The 22,480-nt window shown below is 33.5% G+C and overlaps 2 protein-coding genes across 2 annotated transcripts in view; one reads left to right on the top strand and one right to left on the bottom strand.

Annotated features, from left to right (window-relative positions):
• Positions 1-16,403, bottom strand: part of LOC143255064 (neural cell adhesion molecule 2-like) — a 99,373-nt gene extending 82,970 nt beyond the window's left edge. The window contains exon 1 of the mRNA XM_076510113.1: positions 16,019-16,403. Within this exon, the coding sequence (XP_076366228.1) occupies positions 16,019-16,115 (97 nt within the window). The 5' untranslated portion in view covers positions 16,116-16,403. The remainder of the gene's footprint in view (positions 1-16,018) is intronic.
• The window catches only part of LOC143255065 (uncharacterized), a 155,481-nt gene that overhangs the window by 2,904 nt on the left and 130,097 nt on the right, over positions 1-22,480 (top strand). The window lies entirely within an intron of this gene.

Genomic DNA, 22,480 nt, shown 5'->3' with positions numbered 1-22,480 from the left:
CAGAGAACGATACAGTCAGTGTATGGAGAGAAGAAAAGCAGAGAACGATGTAGTCAGTGCATGGAGAGAAGAAAACATAGAACGATACAGTCAGTGTATGGAAAGAAAAAAAGCAGAGAACGATGCAGTCAGTGCATGGAGAGAAGAAAGCAGAGAACGATGCAGGTTGTGTATGGAGAGAAGAAAGCAAAAGAACAATACAGTCAGTGCATGGAGAGAGAAAACGCATAGAACAATACAACCAGTGTATGGAGAGAAAAAAGCAGAGAACAATACAGTCAGTGCATGGAGAGAAAGAAAAGCAGAGTCAATACAGTCAGTGCATGGAGAGAAAAAGAAAAAGAAGAACAGTGCATGGAGAGAGAGAAAAAGCAAGAGAACAATACAGTCAAGTGCATGGAGAGAAAAAAAGCAAGAGAACGATACAGTCAAGTGCATGGAGAGAAAAGCAGAGAACGATACAATCAGTCAGCAAGAAGAGAAGAAAAGCAAGAAACGATCAATCAGTGTATGGAGAAGAAAAAAAACAAGTCGATGCAATCAGTGCATGGAGAGAAGAAAAGCAAGAGAACGATGCAGTTCAGTGTATGAGAAAGAAAGCAGAGAACAATACAACCAGTGTATGGAGAGAAGAAGCAGAGAACAATACAACCAGTGTATGGAGAGAAAAAACACATAGAACAAACAGTTAGTGTATGGAGAGAAGAAGAAAAGGAGAGTCAATACAGTCAGTGCATGGAGAGAAGAAAAAGCAGAGAACAATACAGTCAGTGCATGGAGAGAAGAAAAGCAGAGAACGATGTAGTCAGTGCATGGAGAGAAGAAAAGCAGAGAACGATACAGTCAGTGCATGGAGAGAAAAAAAGCAGAGAACGATGCAGTCAGTGCATGGAGAGAAGAAAAGCAGAGAACGATGCAGTCAGTGTATGGAGAGAAGAGAAGCAGAGAACGATACAGCCAGTGTATGGAGAGAAGAAAAACAGAAGTCGATGCAGTCAGTGCATGGAGAGAAGAAAAGCAAAGAACAATGCAGTTCGATATGGAGAGAAGAAAGCAGAGAACGATGCAGTTCGTGTATGGAGAGAAGAGAATCAGAGAACGATACAGCCAGTGTATGGAGAGAAGAAAAACAGAAGTCGATGCAGTCAGTGCATGGAGAGAAGAAAAGCAGAGAACGATGCAGTTCGTGTATGGAGAGAAGAAAAGCAGAGAACGATGCAGTTCGTGTATGGAGAGAAGAGAATCAGAGAACGATACAGCCAGTGTATGGAGAGAAGAAATGCATAGAACGATACAGTCAGTGTATGGAGAGAAGAAAAGCAGAGGTCGATACAGTCAGTGCATGGAGAGAAAAAAAGCAGAGAACGATACAGTTAGTGCATGGAGAGAAGAAAAGCAGAGAACGATACAGTCAGTGCATGGAGAGAAGAAAAGCAGAGAACGATACAGTCAGTGCATGGAGAGAAGAAAAGCAGAGAACGATACAGTCAGTGCATGGAGAGAAGAAAAGCAGAGAACGATACAGTCAGTGCATGGAGAGAAGAAAAGCAGAGAACGATACAGTCAGTGCATGGAGAGAAGAAAAGCAGAGAACGATGCAGTCAGTGCATGGAGAGAAGAAAAGCAGAGAACGATGCAGTCAGTGTATGGAGAGAAGAGAAGCAGAGAACGATACAGCCAGTGTATGGAGAGAAGAAAAACAGAAGTCGATACAGTCAGTGTATGGAGAAAAGAAGAGGAGAGAACGATACGGTCAGTGCATGGAGAGAAGAAAAGCAGAGAACGATACAGTCAGTGCATGGAGAGAAGAAAAGCAGAGAAGGATACAGTCAATGTACGGAGAGAAGAAAAGCAGAGAACTATACAGTCAGTGTATGGAAAAAAGAAAAGCAGAGAACGATACAGTCAGTGTGTGGAGAGAAGAAAATCAGAGTGAGATAAAGGAGAAATTACAAAATGAAGAAATACGGAGAGTTGTAAATAGAGAGACTAAAATTGGAATGATAGAGAGAATAATAAAAAATAGAGTTTTAAAAATGTGAAAAATTTGATAGAAAATAGTAGAACTTCAGAGAAAGATAGCAGAAAATGGGCATATTTTACAGATGGAAGGTTTAGCCTAATTACATGTTATCTGTAATGGCTTCATTTAAATATCCGTGCCTGCCATAGGTCTCTGTATAACATGGAACAAGCCATAGTGCTATTGTTACTTTTATAAACAATTGTTTGAAGCCTGATAAATATTGATATATATGCATCTGTATAACTGTATTGCAAGACACTGTCAGGAAAAACACGTAATATCACTCTTAGCACCAATGGTATCTCCTGGGTTACCTACAGGTCGCTTTTTAATCAATTCCGTGGACGTATCGGCCATTAGTGCTTAAATTCGTTCAAATCGAACGTGCTATAATAGTTCAGCGTGCGAACGAGGAACTATTTTGTATTCACCTAAGGTCTGATCAGTTCTTTGTTTTTGGTGTGCCTTTTACACACACGCGTCATTTTAGAGTAGATATATATGTAGGCTAATAATGCTTGCCTCCGTGTAATGTATTTAAATACTTTCAAAAAGAAAATGATTTTCTGGTGTCATTGATTTAACCCAAAGTTTTAAGCAGCTAGCGTTTCCAATAACGTCTTTATGAAAGAGAAAAAAAACAACATATTTATCAACAGGATAGCATTCATTGCACACGTTTATAACCATCTTGCTTATTTTACTTACTTGCATTACATAACATAATTTTTACTTCACGTTTCAATCGTGAATACCATACGTTGAACAAAGTAAGTCTGAGCGAATTCCAAGGCAGTACTAAAGAATGGCTTTCGTATGTACACTTTAACACATTTAAACATAAACTTTCACTTGATATGAAAATAAAAAAGAGGAAGGAACTGTAAGAAACTCTGTTTTCCTCTATCCTTTTTAAGGAAATTTGAAACGTACTCGAAACTACGATTCTTTCTGGGTGAATTTCCAAATAAACATGAAACTTCAGTTTTTGTCAGTGAGCAATCAAATAAGCACAAAGTAATACCATAGACTTTTCTTTTTTAGCCTTTTTATGTGTCGATTCGTGTGCTGTCGTTTCTTTCTTTGGGTTTTATGTAACACTAACTGGAGATGTGCAAAGATTACACATTTGTTTATAACATATTTGAAATACAACTGTTAAAGTTAACACTTCTCCAAAACGTTGTCTAAAATATTACTCATGAAAACATTCGGTTATATCATTTGTCTTTTACGACATTAAATATCGTAATTTTGGATACGTATACCTTTTTGATCATACAAATACTTGGAACATTATAGGAGCTCAGGTTTTGAAGTGGTAACAAACATGCCGTAAACGTCATAAGTCTTAGTGTTAAGAAAGCATGTGCTCAATGTTCCAATGGACTACTTCGCTTAGTTTCATGCATTATTGTGGTTATTCGTTCACCACGACTAAGCATTGATACACGCTTTTGTTTCACTAAACAGTTCTCAGTTACAACAGTTAAGCCATCATCTAGTTAAACTGACTGAAGATTGAGGGAAACACAACGGATTTCTTTTTTTTCTATTCAAAAACAATTTATTCGTGTTAGAAACTGGTATTTTGACACAATTGCACCAATTTTACACACAAGTCAACGTGAATAACATTTTTATAATTAAAAACTAATACTGAACTTTAGGAAGCAACACTTAGAGGTGTTGCTTTCGAACTAAAAACTTCAACCGTTTAATAAGTTAAGAGTATTATTGAACAATAAAAAGCTATTGTATAATAAAGTAAACCGAATCGTCGTAAACATTGATTGAAGCAAGTAATAAGCCAGTGTGTCTTTTCTGTAACAAAGGCTTTAGGAATAATAAAATATACAAACTTAAGAAACACTTTAACAATTTTCACAACGAATTTGACGTAAAATTTCCAATTGATAGCAAAAATTGTATGAATGAAATTAGCTTCTCAAAGCACAACTTCATGAACAAAATGGAGGCCTAAAAAGACTTTTCTCATCGACAGAACTAGTTAAGTTAACTAGCTTTGGAGTAGCTTGGATTCTAGCTCAAAAAAGAATTTTCTGATGCTGAACAAGTAAAAGAAATATTGATTATGGTCATTGAAACTTTTGGAGAATTATGATTCAAAAATAAGAGATGATATTCTTTAGAAGGTAAATAATTTGGAATTAAGTCGAAGAACAATTGTCTGCAAAATGATAGAGTTAGCGAAAGACATAGAAAGTCAGTTGCTTAAACAACTAAAAGACTGTTTGTATTTTTATTTAGCATTAGATGAGTCAACAGATGTTAGTTACACTGCACAGTTGATATTTTGAGTTCAATATGTAACTTCAGATCTTCAAGTGAGGCAAGAAATGTTTGACCTTTGTGGATTACGAAATCGAACATGTGGAAAAAATTATCTTTGAAAAATTTCTTGAAATGTCAAAAAAGTTCAATCTGGATTTTAAAAACTGGTTTCTGTCACAACAGACGGTGCTCCCGCCATGACTGGAGCAAAATTAGGATTTGTTTCTCTTTTGGAGCTGTATGTAATTGAAAATAATGTGAAATCCACGCTGCCATCTTTCCATTGCATTTTACATGAGGAAACTTTATGTGCTCAGATGTCTAAAAGTGATGAACTGAAAAATTTGATGGACATTATTATAAAAATTGGGAATTATATTAGAAGTGGAAGCTCTCTCATCCATCGAAAGTTTGTTGAGTCTTTGAAGAAAAGCAGTGACTATACTTTTGATGATCTAACTGAATTTGCAAATGTAAGATGGTTAAGTAGAGGAAAAGTCTAACATATTTCATTTTTTTTTAATTGTGTGGCCAGACTGGTTTTCATTAGCCACAGCTGTGGCCACTATGAAAAATAAGTTGTCCACCCCTGGATTAGAGATTAGGAATCGATTGTTTTACAAAGGAGTTGTTCTCAGAGTTTCTTCTTGGAAGGTTGGTAAACATCTAACATCTAGTGATCGTGTATTCTGAAAAGGCACATCCTACAGTAATTCGGCTACATTTGATTCATTATACATTAATAAACTCTTCACCTTTGATCTTATTTTTCCACTGTTTAACCTTCACGGTGAAGTTACGAAATAATATTTGGCTTTACTTTTTATTCCATTAAAATCTGTTATAGGAGAAAACAATCAAGAATAGAAAACATGTTTAATCACTTAAATAACTTCCTACCGACAGAGGAGAATTTTGTATTATAGAATAATTCTAATGTAGTCTGATCAGGCTTCAAAAACAAAACCAAATTCATAAGTCTTCCATATAAAGTTTTTTAGCAATACTTGAAATATTTAGAAATAAGAGTAAGGTAAATTTTGTTTGGCGTTTTGTTAAAAATGCAATAAAATTATAAAACGTAATTCGGTCTTGAGAAACGAAACCGAAATAATTATTAACAACACCTATTAATCATCTTTCAGTTTTCTATCCACGTTGTGGTTTCGATGTTGTTTTCTTATTCTGGCCTCACATTTATTTATTTTTAAAACAAAGATCTGGCCCTATTCCCTAACATGTCTATTTAATCTTTAGCCGCTCTGAAACGTTAATTAAATGTGACCGGCTGTTTCAAATCCAATTCTCAGCACCACTCACGGAAATAGTAATAGATTTAGGCATGTCATGTAGCACTTAGTGAAGCACGTGATCTTGTTTAGGCCTTAGCGTCCAAATGAGAAAAGGTGAAGGACATGAAAAAAATTAACTTGATTGTTTTCTCTTTTTCTGAAAGTAATTTAGACAATCATTACTGTGCCTTATGACTGTGGCCATAGTGGATATTAGCCACAATTATAGGTTTGCCAAGTGTTCTTATACGTTTATTGTAAAGAACTTTAATGACAAACTAAATTGTTCCAATATAATAACGATTTCTTACTTCTCTAATGTCGAATGAGAAGTGTCTTTTTGTTATTGTTGTTTATAAGCACACAAAGTCTGCACGGTTAAAGAACTAATCATAACAGCCTTTATTGTTTGTCAAACAAAAACTGTAGGGTTAATGAGTACAGGATTCGGCTATTTCCTTAGAGCACTTCCTTCTGTTGATTTGAGAGAAATGAACAGAAATAATTCTCATTCGTACATTACCACCACTGTCCCATTCCTCTCTTTCCTCTAAGTCCACGAACCAGGTACTGTGTCGAACTGTATTATATAAATTTTGTTCAGTGCATGTACACACTCTCACACACACGAGAATCAAAGAAAAAATTATGCTCGTATGCTTTAAGTGTCCCATCAATAATACATTGTTTGAGTGAACTAATAAGTGTTATCATGTGATAATGTTCATTATCGATGTTAAATCGGGTGTTCGTTAATTGCATTATTTAATCTTGTAAATGTATTCCTTACCACTCCGTCTTTCTCAAGATTTCTACCATATGGATGAAGAAATTTCCATGTAATTTATACCTTACGGATTAAGAAATCCCCATGTATTAACCCTAAGCTCCACTTTAAAGAAAATAAAATTAATATAAATTTTGACAACTATTCCAATTTGCAACGTGAGTACAAAACTGTATCTCGTTCAGTCTTGTTGCAGCCGTTAGACATATTTATTTAAATAAATAATATTTACAGGTAGGTGTGTGACCAAAATTAAGTAATGTTTACAGGTAGATGTGTGACCAAAATTAAATAATGTTTACAGGTAGATGTGTTACCAAAATTAAATAATGTTTACAGATAGATGTGTGACCAAAATTAAATAATGTTTACAGGTAGATGTGTGACCAAAATTAAATAATGTTTACAGGTAGGTGTGTGCCCAAAATTAAGTAATGTTTACAGGTAGATGTGTGACCAAAATTAAATAATGTTTACAGGTAGATGTGTGACCAAAATTAAATAATGTTTACAGGTAGATGTGTGACTCGGTAGAAAAACATCGTTTTTACACACACTTCACTTTGCTGTAAAGAACGTTATTTTCGATCGGTTAAATTAGATTGCAGGTCTCGGATTTTTTTATTTATAGAACGGGTTGGTTTATTAATATTACATATTACATTAATATTGATATTACATATCTACGAAACTATTTGCTGAAAGAATAAAAAGACAAATCAAAGTGAGGCAGAGATGTCTTTCAGCAGTTAGTTTCTCACCCTAAATTCGATAATTTAAATAATTTCGGGAATCCGTTCTGTAACGTTTCTTTGGAAAGAACCGGATCCATCCTAAAAGTTGTGTACTGATTCAGTGTTCTGACTGGAGATTAGTGTAATTAGTTATATTTAAACGTATGTTTCCTTTTTTTTTCTTCAACTTGCTGTCTCTAAGTTTATAAAACACCATAAGCCAGTTGTTAAACACAATAAACCACTAGGAAGGGAAGTACGAATTGCTTTGATCGTACAATAACGTTGCTGGGAAATTGCTCGGTTTAAAAGTTAACCTCTTGATCTTAGCTGTGTTTAAACTTAAAAAAGTACAAAAATAATTATCATAGCTGTAGAATAGCTTTTTATAACTTCCATGATTTGCAGATATGTCGGATAAATGAAATCTCTTCCTATAGGTAACCAAAAATGATATCATCCCACCCCTTAGAGTGTATTCGAATAATGATTAAGTCGCTGCGAAGCAATACTGCTTAATAATCACTCCAGTATCAAAATACATGAACCCAGCCAGTAGGGCAAATCAAACTAATAAAACCTAACTTTTCTAACAATAATACTTCCTCTACCTAGAAGATTTGTCGCCAAATCCAATTTTTCTTTTCTCTTTTTTTAACAATAATTCTAACAATAATAATATATATTTTTTTACAATATACAAGATTATATTATGTATTATATCAGTTACCTACTTGGTAACAAACAAAAACAAATAGAATCAAACAAATGTCAACATAACCTTTCCAGTATATCAGAAATAATACATTTAATACCATTTACTGCTACCACATCTAACAATAAATTTTTAAATTCCCAATTAAGATAGTTTTTAGGAAAATATTTATTTCTTATATAGTCATAATTTTTGCAATATAGAATTATATGCTCTTGTGTTCCCGTCTCTCCACAGAGACATAAACTAGATTTTCTATGAATTCTTGCTTGATGTTCTGAGAAAACCCCATGATTTGTTAAAATTTGATTCATATAAAAATATCCTTTACATCTATTAACATTTACTTTATTAAAATATTTATAAGTTAATATACCAACAGAGGCATCATCCCATCTCTGTTGCCAATTTCTCAATAATTATTTATTTTATTTTGTTTTAATTTGTTTTTACTATTTCCAAATTCAGCGTTAATTAACATTCTATCTGTGGCTTCCTTAGTCTTAAGATCTACTGTTTCATTATAAATGATCCCAATGTGAGCTTTAACCCAAACAAAAGTAATATTAAGATTATTATAAATAATATATTCTTTAATTCTATTAACTAAATAATTATTATCTTTATATGATTTAAGTGCCATTAATGATGACTTTGAATCAGAATAAATCGCTGCTTCATAAATGTTATTATTTACCATGAAATCAATAGACTTAAAAGTTGCAAAACGTTCACCCATAGATACTGTTGTATTATCATTCAATCTAAACATACTTTCATCTTTAATTTCATCATTACGGATATATATATATATATAAGCACATCCAACTTTATTATTAATTTTTGAACCATCTATATAAAATTTATTACTGAATTGTTTTAGATCTTCATCAAGTATCAATTAAAACTATGATTACTCCAAGGAGCTAAATTTAGTCCCGTTAGAACTTCAATATTTTCTAATTCAATTACTTCATCTTCCATTTTAACATTTTGTTTAAGATAAAACAGTTCATATAGTTTAACACCAACTTCTAGTTTTATATCTAACGGGGGAATACCCGTTAAAGTATTAAGTGTTAAACTGGCTACAGTTTTTGCGATGGGTAATGTTGCAGTTCTTTGAATTTGCAAAATTTTATTTTTAATCCTTTTTGTATATTCAAACCAATTTCTATACTTAATTTATACATATCTTTCAAAATTTTTGGTTTCAAGCCCCAAGTGACTCTTGAAACCCGCTTTAATTTTTGAATAATATTAACTATTTTACTTTTACCATAATTAAGATGCGATAACCAGTTTAGTTTCATATCAATTATAATACCTAAGTATATCAGTTCTTTAGTGAATTTAATTCTTTTATTACTAATAGTAATTGTGGGTATATGTGTAATATTTTTACCTTTATAAATTAAAATGAAATTTCATTTATCTATATTAAGTTCTAAGTTATTTTCTAAAATCCAGTTGTTAACCTTATTTAATATGTCCTCACACAATGACGTAAATAGATATGAAGCTTTTTCTCGCATTAAAATAATGGTGTTATCAGCAGACGCTTGTATGTATGTATTATTCGTACTCTTTAATTTTAACATTCCATCAGTATAAAGGTTCCACAGAACAGGACCCATACTAGATCCTTGTGGAATCCCCTTATTATATTTCTTACTTATACTTTCCATTAAAACTTGTCTATTTTGAATAAAGCCAATAATCACCTTTTTTAACTTAAAATGTATTTTTAGATTATTTAAATGTGCTATTGAAATCATAATATCCACTGAGTTAAAAGCATTTTTAAAATCCAAAGAAATTAATAATGTAATGCACTTATTATTTATACTTTCATGAACATAATCTTTTAGTTTCTGTGACACATGAAGAGTTCTAGAACTCTTGCTCCTAAATCCATTGTGTGCATTATCAATTAATATAAATTTCTCAATAAAGTTAGCCAATCTATATTTCAAAATCTTATCAAATATTTTACCCCAAATGGGTAAAAGGCAAATTGGTAATTGAAACCACAACACACACATACATTACCAGAATTTTTGAAACAAATATTTTATTTTGTTTGAGACACAAAGTTACACAATGGGCTATCTGTGATGTAACAACACAGACATCGACAATCTGTTTTCCGACTTTTAGTATTATTTTAGCATTTATTTTTTGATAAATTCTTGAATTTTTTAAATATATATCTAATATAAACATGTATATATTAGATGCAAATAAAGTTATAAAATGTTTAACTTATTCAGTAATGTCTTCGTGGACTGAACAAAATATATAGAGAACCTGCGTATTCTCGAGTTAAGCTACTGTCAGGTAATGACTAAAACAACTGTGTACCCTGCCACAGATAGTGGCACAGATATGAAATATTGTATTAAGAGATTAGGAAGATATATGAATATTTCTCATAGTAATAAAAATTTAAGATCTTACCAAGGGTGAAATGACATATGTAGGCACAAAATATTGTCAGTTTTTAGTGAACTGCGGAAAAAGTATTTTAAATTTTATTTCTAAACCCTTGGAAAGCAGATTTTTTCGGTATTGTGCCAGCTTAGTTTTAATATGTATTTACAGATTCCAAGATGTCCTACATGAGATTAGACTTTACTTTGATATTATTATTTTTTGCACATTTGTTCTTTATCTAGGAATGTATACTATGAAATTTCTTAAAACAAATTTACAAATGCATTTGTGCTACCTTTCTAATCCTTTCAAATTCTGAAATTATAAATAACTTAGGCATATGTAATTGAAACTGTCAGAGACATGATACAGTAAAACCTGTCTAAGCAAGAAACTGCATAGGGCAGAAACCTGTACAAGCTGGAAATATCAAAATTTGAAGCATTATCTTAAGATTTATCTTGTAAAAGGCCCTCTATATGGTGGAACCTGCATAATGTGGATGGAAAACTATATTTCACCTACCTCATCTATCAACAAGTAGGATTACAACTGAATAAGGCGGAAAAAATATGTTTGATTAAATATTAATTTCTTCTTTAATTAATAATTTCTTTAAATATTAATAAATTCTCGGACATTTTGTTACAGTAAGTATTGGTTAAATGTATTCTGTTCTTTTTTTCTGCCGTCATTATTCCGGAGGTCGCTATTCGAAAGAACGACTGACTGTACTTATGGTAGCATTTGCTGATGGAAAACTAGAGAACCCATGGGTAATAGGTAAAAGTGAAAAATCCGCGCTGTTTCAAAAATTTAAGGAAGAAGCAACTTCCTGTGGAATGGAAAGCAAATAATAAAGTGTGGATGACAAGTTCTATATTCGAGGAATTTTTGAACAAATTAAACAAAAGAATGGAACAAGAAAATAAGAATATTCTACTTTTCGTAGATAATGCAACTTGTCACCCAAAAGTTCAACTTTCAAATATTTGTTTAGTCTTTCTACCTCCATGTACAACATCAGTTCTACAGCCACTAGATAATGGAATTATACAGTGTATAAAATTGAAATACAAAATTTTATGTTTCAGCATATTACTGTAAACATGGACGACTGTAAGAGAACATCTGAAATGACCGTGAAAATTGATGTGTTAGAAGTAGTTGTATTTTTAAGTCATTCAGTCAAATGCATAAAAGACGAATGCATAATAAAGTGCTTTCAAAACTGTGGATTTATTATTGATAATGGCGGAGATTGTGGAGAACTTGTTTGTTGTGACGATTTTAGTGAAATCTAAACTCTGATTGAAAAGATTGATGATTGTTTCGATAAAACAGTAACAGTAGCAATAATTGTTAAAGTTTGCGTAACAACAGTTTACTAAGATATGGAACATTTTAACAGTAGAAATTACATTAAGATTGATCATGATAACAGTAAAATTAACCAGTTATAAACTAGTTGGAGTAACTTGTAGACTGCTATTATTAATGTTATTGGCAGTAATCTGAAAAATACGCCAGGAATACGACGGCCCGAAACCCTAAAGATGTAAATTACGAAAATCGATTTTATAAGGAGTATTAAGGAAAGAGATCAGTTTATTCGAAAATAAATCATTTCACACGATGTCTAGTTTGACTTGCTTTAATGAACTAAGCAAGGAGTTAGGGTTAGATAAATATAGAGTTCAAATACATTTGATCTCTAAATCAGTTTCATGTAAATATGAAAGTTTTCAATCATTTCATACCATGGGAAGGCACTATACTACAAGAAACCGATAATAAAAATTAGATAAGAGTGAATACCTAACGCCTTTTGGCAGTATTCCAAGATTTCTTCAGCTGAAACAATACGTTTTTCTGAGTGAATAAGTCAAAGTTTATCTTCACTATGGAACAGTCTTTCGTTCTGATCCCGTGCGCTACGCATGTGCCTCTATTTGTCCGACATAAAAGTAAATAGTTCTGACTCAAAAGGTTCGCTCACAAACCAGATGGCAGCAGCATCGCGCTGACAGTGACATTGAGTCATAAAACAACATTGCAGCTTCTTTTTTTTGTAGAAAGTAAATACGCATATCAAGGTAATCAAGGGCAACAGTTGATCTGTAGATTTTCATATCCTCTAAATTGTAAAAAAAATCGCCACCAAAATATTTATCAAGTTTTCCATTAAATTAGCTGCCTTAATTAGCAACCTTTTCCAAAGGCCAACAACCGTGATGTAAACATAAAGCCGTCTTAGCTAAAGACAACTTTTACCCTGCCAGAGTAAGCTAAATAACCTCTTTCAAATAAATGCAAAGTACCATGTTAAGAAAAAATCTCTCTTACTTTCAGCTATCACAAGTTAAGTTCGACATGGGGCCTGGCATGGCCAAGCGTGTTAAGGCGTGCGACTCGTAATCTGAGGGTCGCGGGTTCGCATCCCCGTCTCACCAAACATGCTCGCCCTTTCAGCCGTGGGAGCGTTATAATGTTACGGTCAATCACACTATTCGTTGGTAAAAGAGTAGCCCAAGAGTCGCCGGTGGGTGGTGATGACTAGCTGTCTTCCCTCTAGTCTTGCACTGTTAAATTAGGGACGGCTAGCACAGATAGCCCTCGAGTAGCTTTGTGCGAAATTCAAAAACAAACAAAGTTCGACATGTGTGTGGCTCAATACTGACATTGAAAACACACTATTACTATTAATTGCAAGTACACTAGCAATGAAATACTTATCTTTATCACGTAGCTTGGTCTCATTAAAGAAAAACAACAATTAATCCTCGCAACTTATAAGAAAATGGGTTTTCTTATTAACCTAATAATACCTTGGGTGGAATACATAAAACAGAACCTCAGCGTAGCTATTAAAATATACAACTAACCCTTTAAAGGGGAATATAGAACTCGGGAGCTTAGTGTATCTAAACTTTAGAGGTTTACAAATACGAATGCTAGCCGATTATCCGTGTGACATATTCATGATGTCATATCTACACCATAATAATTTAGAAAAATAGTTCTCCTTTGCGAAACGGGAAAATTGTGACCCTTATAGCAAATCTAAATGCACACAAGATAAAAATTTTGCACATCGCGTTTTTTTTTTTGGGGTATCATATAAACAAGAGTTTCATTATAGTATGATGACCTTAGCAACATTGCTAAAATAGTTGCTGCTTTTGGTTCTCCTTGACAACTTCTAGAACTCAATGTCCTTGTTGAATTACTTCCATTTGTTTGACAACATCAAACGAGCTTTACGTTTGGTTTTAATTAAGGGATTTGTTTCGTGTATATCTATATAAATGTTTCTGAATTAATATCTGAAACGTTTTGAATTTTTCCCGCGGTTGCTCAACATTAAATCTCTAATTTTACATCGTTAAAAATCTTGTTTCGATACCCGCAGTGGCTAGAGCACAGACAGCCCATAGTGTGGCTTTGTGTTTTACAACAAATAAACTGTTCAAAATGGATTTAAATAACACAACATAGCAAGTTCCATCTGGTGCAACACATTCGTAGAATATAACTGCATATATACATGTTGAGCGTTTGTTACAGTGAATTTGATTAAATTATTCACTTTTATTACATAATTAATAGTAGAAACAAATAATAAAATGTTGGAACAACAATAAATTTTTATTTATTAGGTAAAAACTTTTTCGTGGAAAGTATTAGAAAGTATTAGCATTAAGTCATTAGAGAATAAATGTTTAATAGAAAACACTATAAAATTATATCCTGGGTGAAATCATGTATATTTAGTTAATTTATTTGAATTCTTCATCTTTGTAGACTATACTTGTGTCAGATGTTTTGTCTGTGTGATATGTTTGCACTAACGGTGAATGAAGGTTTCCTATATTGCACATTTGCCCATCTGCTGTACATTAACTGTTGCACCAACATGTACGGTAGAAACTGTTGCGTGGAATGTTAAAAGTGTGTGTGTAAAATCTAACCATCTATTAAATTCAACCTTCATTTTGTAGCCTAACATACTGTATAAAAGTGAAGAACAGCCCATAGGGCACTGAAAATCACCTTTCACTGCCTGCAGCTGGTCGTGGGTTTATATTTCATGAGACGGCTGGTGTGGCTATTAAACTTTAATCAGACAAAGTACAAAACAACGTTATGACTTTCTTAGGTCTTGCTAACTTGAAAATGATCTAAGAAGTTCGAAACGTTGTTCTGTACTTTATTTAAAATAAAGTTTTAGTACGTATACCAGTCACCTTATGAATACACTTTTAATTCAAATGGATTTCTCGTCATCATGATCGTAGGTTTATCGCCTTTCAATGTCTACAGCTGGTTGTGGATATGGTTGTTCCTGTTGTTTCAAGCAGGTACAAATAGCATCTTATGCAGAGAACATGTTTAATCTTGTGCAGGATTAGTTTATGTTTTATCTCGTGCAAGGCTACTCGAGGGCTATCTGCGCTTGCCGTTCCTCATTTAGCAGTGTAAGACTAGAGGGAAGGCAGCTGGTCATCACCACCCACCGCCAACGGCAGGGGCTGTGTAATTAAGGATTATCGTCTCCCACCAATTATCCAAGACCCAACAGCTTAAAATTTCTTTCATATCAGGATACGCTAAAACCAGGGTTCAATACCCGCGGTGGGCAGAGCTCAGATAGCCTACGGTGTAGCTTTGTGTTTAATTCTAAACAAATAAACAGATAACACAAGTTCTTGACAAATAAACAGATAACACAAGTTCTTGACAAATAAACAGATAACACAAGTTTTGACAAATAAACAGATAACACAAGTTCTTGACAAATAAACAGATAACACAAGTTCTTGTCACTAAACTGTCAAAAACTTTTTCATTACCTGTCATCATTATTAACTTAGCAGAAGATGTGTGTGTGTGTATATAATATATAAAAGTTTAGGAAATATATACTTCAACGTCTATATGGTGTTCATTGTTAAGCGCACAGCTGCACGTCTATGTTCCATTCACTTTATCCACTAAGAGGATCGAAATTGATTGTGACCGTCCTTAGATTTCCTGCTGTACCCGGAGGACCGGTTTCATTGTACTTAATCATGCAGCGGTATTGGATTTTCAAGAAAACAAACCACGGGAAATTATGTATTCAAAATTAATAATATAAGCGTATGAAGTACAGGAGAACAAACTGCGAAACCTAACTAGAAATTTTTCTTATGTATATGTCACAAAAAGTAGGACAAGACGGGAAGAGTATACGACTTAAGAGAAAAGCTAGAAGCTGAATATTCAAGTTTCTAATGGAAATAAAAGAGATTTGACGTTGAGAATGGTTCACGTGTATCCAAATGTCTGTAATTTTGTATAATTAAGAAAAGAAAGGGAAAATGAAAAATAATATCAAAGACAAAAAATATCTAATCGGTGTAGGTATTTGGTTAAAGCAAAAGCTCTTGGGACTTCTAAAGAACTTGAACTATCTGCACGATAGTTTCTTTATGTCGTAAAACAACCATGATAACATAGGGAAATTAATACAGCAGTAAAACTACAGCCAATAAGAAACAATACTTACACAGAGTGGGTGTTTATATATGTTTCAACGACAAAAATGTCTATAGAAATTTCATAAATACTTGTACGTACTCAACGAAATAAGTGATATTTATTCTATTTTCCTTCAATAATTGTGTATGATTATCCTTAGAAATATATTTGAACAGAACTTGTATATAAATACAAAATATGTTTCCTTACTCAGGACTGCTGGAAGAAGAAAGTAGGAAGCGAAAACCACGAACCACACACTGCTTCGTAAAAAAGTCCAGCTGCAGAACCTTGTAGACATGGTCATACAGCATAAGGTAATACTGACACTAGCATTCGAAAGTTAGGCAGTCCAGGTAGCAGCTGGTACATTTACTACGACATAATCGACTCTAGTTCTGGTACTCATAACTATAAAAACCAGCATAGAGCACAGGACAATGATCACCGGATTGAGAAACGTAGAGAAAACTGACTGGAGCTCCTAGCGGTGATCCCAACATTATAGTGGGTAAAGTCCACTTTTATAGTAGGGTAGAACTCACTTCCACCGCTGACTGAAAGTAGTATCTTGTGGAACATCTTATCCATTGGTTATATACTGATTTATGTTTCTTTCCGGATTCTACAGTTATCCTAAGTTTTTAAGATTTTTATATATTCCATTCCGGTTATATTTTCGTTAAAAGTTGACATTTCTAAACGCATTGCTATTAAAGAGCGGAAATAAAGCTATACACGTTAGAAGAAGTTGTATTATATCGACGGTTTCTGCGCATGTATTTGAACGTTATTTTCAACAACGGTAGTTGTTGTTATTCATTTATTAAATATTTATTGCTACGATATTAAAATGCAATACAACCCTAAATAAAATCGTTAACATAAACTTAGTTAATGAACACGTGTTCATACTTTATTTTTCATTTTTGACAGATGTTATGAACAGCCATAGAATATACTAATAACTAATAGTGTATATAATACCTCAAAAACATTAGAAAACTATAGTAAAGATAATAGCAATGAACTATATAAATTGAAATTATTCGATGTTACTAATCCAGGAGTTCACTTTTGTCTGTGTAGAATCATAATGTAAACAACATGTACAATTAATGTCCGCTAAAACTTATAACAGGGTATTATATCATGGTCCTCCGAGACCTGTGGCTATAAAAACATATAACAGGGTATTATATCATGGTCCTTCGAGACCTGTGGCTATAAAAACTTAAAACAGGGTATTATATCATGGTCCTCTGAAACCTGTGGCTATAAAAACTTAAAACAGGATATTATATCATGGTCCTCCGAAACCTGTCGCTATAAAAACTTATAACAGGGTATTTATTATATCATGGTCCTCCGAAACCTGTAGCTATAAAAACTTATAACAGGGTATTATATCATGGTCCTCCGAGACCTGTGGCTATAAAAACTTATAACAGGGTATTATATCATGGTCCTCCGAAACCTGTCGCTATAAAAACTTATAACAGGGTATTATATCATGGTCCTCCAGAACCTGTAGCTATAAAAACTTATAACAGGGTATTATATCATGGTCCTCCGAAACCTGTGGCTATAAAAACTTATAACAGGGTATTATATCATGGTCCTCCGGAACCTGTAGCTATAAAAACTTATAACAGGGTATTATATCATGGTCCTCCGAAACCTGTGGCTATAAAAACTTATAACAGGGTATTATATCATGGTCCTCCGGAACCTGTAGCTATAAAAACTTATAACAGGATATTATATCACGGTCCTCCGAAACCTGTAGCTATAAAAACTTATAACAGGGTATTATATCATGGTCCTCCAGAACCTGTAGCTATAAAAACTTATAACAGGGTATTATATCATGGTCCTCCGAAACCTGTGGCTATAAAAACTTATAACAGGGTATTATATCATGGTCCTCCGGAACCTGTAGCTATAAAACTTATAACAGGGTATTATATCATGGTTCTCCGAAACCTGTGGCTATAAAAACTTATAACAGGGTATTATATCATGGTCCTCCGGAACCTGTAGCTATAAAAACTTATAACAGGGTATTATATCATGGTCCTCCGAGACCTGTGGCTATAAAAACTTATAACAGGGTATTATATCATGGTCCTCCGAAACCTGTGGCTATAAAAACTTATAACAGGGTATTATATCATGGTCCTCCGGAACCTGTAGCTATAAAAACTTATAACAGGGTATTATATCATGGTCCTCCGAAACCTGTGGCTATAAAAACTTATAACAGGGTATTATATCATGGTCCTCCGGAACCTGTAGCTATAAAAACTTATAACAGGGTATTATATCATGGTCCTCCGAAACCTGTGGCTATAAAAACTTATAACAGGGTATTATATCATGGTCCTCCGAAACCTGTAGCTATACATATAATGTAATCAGTTAACTATGAATGACTTTCTTTCTCTCCATGAATATTTGTTTTCAATATATTTATATTGAATATATTGGGTCACAAACATTATTATAAATTACTTCTAAGTTTGAAGCACGATCTACGTGTAATAAGTGGACATTTTGCAATTTAAATTTATTGAATACTTTTTCTTATTTCACGCGAATATTACGATTTGCTATTTGTGTCAAAAAGGGATATAAAGTACATGATAGGACGAGAGCTAATAACAAAAATTAATGATTAAAAAGTGTTAATTGGGAAATAAGATTAGTTGTTATTTTCCTAACTCAATTTGGACTAAATTATATTGAATTATCAATTTTGTCGCAAATGAAAATTCTCGATAATGAACGTAATTTACGTGAAACTTTACAGACATCTAAAGGGATAAAAAGCAATTACTAAAGCTATGAATTCACTGTGGAAAACAGCTTTAACTGCACTTGGGAGATTGATATGTTATTTGGAAGGCGTCCGTACGTATCAGTTTTAATTTGGCACGCATATGTTAATGTGAAATGTTTGAATTTAACTTTAAAAGTTGTACTAAGATGTAATATCCCTCATTGACGGCTCAGCGTGGCCAAGTGTGTTAAGGCGTTCGACTCGTCATCTGAGGGTCGCGGGTTCGAATCCCCGTCGCACCAGTCATGCTCGCCCTTTCAGTGGTGAGGACGTTATAATATGGCGGTCAATCCTACTATTCGTGGGTAAAAGAGTAGCCCAAAAGTTGGCGGTGGATGGTGATGATTAGCTGCCTAACAAAAAAAAAAAACACCAAATTCTACTAAATTAGGGATGGCTAGCGCAGATAGCCGTAGAATAGATTTGGGCGAAATTCAAAACAAACAAACAAATCCTCAAGGACTGAGAAACCACAATATTTTCTCGGGTTTCTTTCGTATGTCTATTCTTTTGTAAAATTGGAGTTATCATTGTTGTATAACTTTGTTGTTGTTGTTTTTTATATCAATGACACGTATATTTATAAGGAGTAAAATTCCTAATAAACTGTCGTTAGATTTAACATCTACATCAGAGGTAAATTGTCAGTTAATAACTATTACAAATGTATAATTGATGTGATATATACATGTTAGTAGTCAGAATACTATTATTCATGTATTTTAAAGGCTACACATGTCAGTAGTCAGGCGCCTTAAAATCCATACATTGTTTGGAAACATTAACGGAGAGGTTGAAAACTCGTATTTTGTTTGATCAACACATTCTGATAGAAACATCTGTTGAAGTTTAATGTTAGTTAACATGTATTTCATTTATCAAAACACCTTTTTATTATAAGAGTGAAAAACGTGAACTAAATTGGAAATACATTAGACTTTGTTATAAAACTGTCAATAATTATTCTAAATTCTAAAGTAATTATCTCAAGCGATAAATCGAATTTCATATTGTTGGCTTGTCGGGTTGAATACATATCATATTAAAATGAAATCTGAGGCGGTTATTTGTTACTGACCAAGTTTAGTTTTAATTCAGATAACACTCATGTCTATAGTTTTTTTAAACTATTTCATTATACTAAGGTGACTTTCTAACAGTTTTATTTGGCCAGATTCATTTGGTAGAAGACTGAAATAACATAAGAATCTTGTGAACATGTAAAGAGTTTTGTCTACATTAGTCTAACGCGGACTCTGATATGTCATCCTCATGTGCAGATATGTTGCATGTGTTAAGCATGTTTAGGATAAATTACTCTTCAGTTGTAATTGTATATCTTAAACCTCTTAATCCAAATACAACCATTTTCAAATATTGGCTATCGTAGAATACACCGTTTCTTACAACGATATAATTTTTAGACACAAAAATAACAATCGAGAATTAGTGTTGTTTTCTGTTTACAACAACAACTAAATGTGCATTTTACTTCTTCTCTCCGAGTAAGATTAGTCGTCACTACTTGTTTCTTTGTATAGTAGAATAGTTTTAAGCTGTTTCGAAGTGCAACATTTGTGTGATTCAACGAAGCTACAGAAAGCACCCTTCTAGATTTCAAGATTAGATCATTTTCTTTAATTCAAATATAGGAAGCACCTCGCCGGGTTTCAAGACTGTTAAACGTTTGATACTAAGAATTATTTTATATCTGTTTGTAAATTTCCTATAACTATATAAATTTTCAACATAACAGTGTGAAGGTTTGAAATAGACATCAAACTTAAGATGGTGTTTTTGATATACAGGGTGTCCCAAAATAACGTTTACACTCTTTGGATCATTATAACTTGCTTTGTTTATTGATTTTAACAATGAAACAAGATACATATGATAGCCAAAGGATTTATTTAAAGATTTAATATTGAAAGCAAGAGAAAAATAACAAATAAAATTCTCCTCAAGAAAAACTCTTCTTGGTTGAAATTGTAAAATGTCACAATTTGCTTGTTTCACTTCAGGTGTTCAAACTGAAATCCGTTCTGCTCCAGACACATCTCATAACGGGAAGAAATGGAAGTGCACACATCAAACACCATCTCATCTGGTATTAAAGCACATTGTTCTACAATTGCAACTCTCAATTCGTCAATTGTTGCCCTTTTTGTGCTGTAAACTTTGTCTTTCAGAAACCCCCACAAAAAGAAATCCATGGGTGTCAAATCTGGTGATAGGAAATTCTACACTTTCTCTTCATCCAATCCATCTGTCTGGCATAGATGCAACCAGATAAGCTTTCACGTCGCGATGGAAGTGGGGAGGAGCGCCATCCTGCTGGAAGAAACACTCTTCTTCTCCAAATTGTTCTTGGATGCGTGGCATGGCAAACTCTTGTAGCATGTTGAGATAATTCAATCCTGTTACGGTGTCTTGGAAAAAGAATGGTCCGATGAGTCCCCTAGCGGACAGACCACACCACACAGTCACTCCAGGTAAATTCAAGTGATGTTCCTCTGTAACATGTGGATTTTCTGTTGCCCAGTAGGTGCAGTTGTGTCGATTTATTGAGCCATTCAGCTTAAACGTTGCTTCGTCACTCCAAACAATTTTGAGTGGAAATTCATCATCGCCTGCTCATCTAGCAAGATACCATTCACAGAACTCAACCCTTCGATCAGGGTTATCTTCATTCAGAGCGTGAACAAGCGATGGGATGAAACTTTTGAATTGGGAACGCTTCAAAATGCGATGAACGCTGGATTTAGGGATACCTGTTTCACAAGACAGTTGGCGCACTGATTTTCTTGGAGAATTCAGAACATTATCAATGACCTCTTGCTCTCTTGTTGGGCTTGGTGATGATCTTTTTCGACCGGAGCGACACTTTCTCATATGGTGAAGAGTTTCGTGTTCATCAAACTTGGCGATGAAGCGTGAAATGCTGGGGCGAGATGGCGCATCTATATGGAACTTTCTAGTAAAACGTCTTTGCACTTCAGCTTTGTTTTCGACTTTCCAAAAAGTTTTGAGAATTAATATTTTGTGCTCGATTGTAAGCTGATTATCCACCGTCCTTGGACACAAGTCAAATGTGAAACAAATGAAACGGTTTATTAGCTATACGTAGTCAAAGAGGGTAAACGTTATTTTGGGACACCCTGTAGATAAATGGTATTTTCCCTCATTCTAATAACTGTAGGTACGTAATATTTCTTGCAAGGCTTTAATGTAATGTTAAGCGCTGGAATCTTCATGTAAGTTAACATTTTTCCTTAGAGTACGTACTACTTATAAACATTACCGTCTTTCCTAAAGCATTTTGATGAATATACACAGACAATAGGATACTAACATTAAGGTTTGATAATGAAATAGTGCATCCTTCATATTCTAGATCAATGTTTTTATGAGTGTCCAGATCTCCTCAGTCAGAGTTAATGAGAACGCATCTTAAGTTATCATCCTTTCAGAAGATTAACTACACTTAACGAATCTAATGAGACACTGAAATAACTGATTCTTGAGCTGCTCTTCCCGGTGGTCGATATCAAACGAAACGGGTTGTTCTTAAGTGGCGTATATTTAACAATTACAAAATACATCGATTTAACCAATGTTCTGTATGTGGTACACGTGTTCCTAATGCTATCTTAAGAATACCTTGTCGCATCACTCACTAATTATGTAGTAAAGTCTAGACGCATCTATAAGTAACTTAGTAGTTTATTATATTCAGCAACCTTAAAAAAATACCATAATTATAAGAGAATACTTTCATTGAAATTAACAATCAACCATAAATGAGATGACTTTAGTTGAAATAACTATAA

This window comes from Tachypleus tridentatus, chromosome 7 (assembly GCF_004210375.1).
Source record: "Tachypleus tridentatus isolate NWPU-2018 chromosome 7, ASM421037v1, whole genome shotgun sequence".
Lineage (NCBI taxonomy): Eukaryota > Metazoa > Arthropoda > Merostomata > Xiphosura > Limulidae > Tachypleus > Tachypleus tridentatus.
The sequence above is the reverse complement of the archived record's forward strand: the minus strand, read 5'-3'. Positions and strand labels throughout refer to the sequence as shown.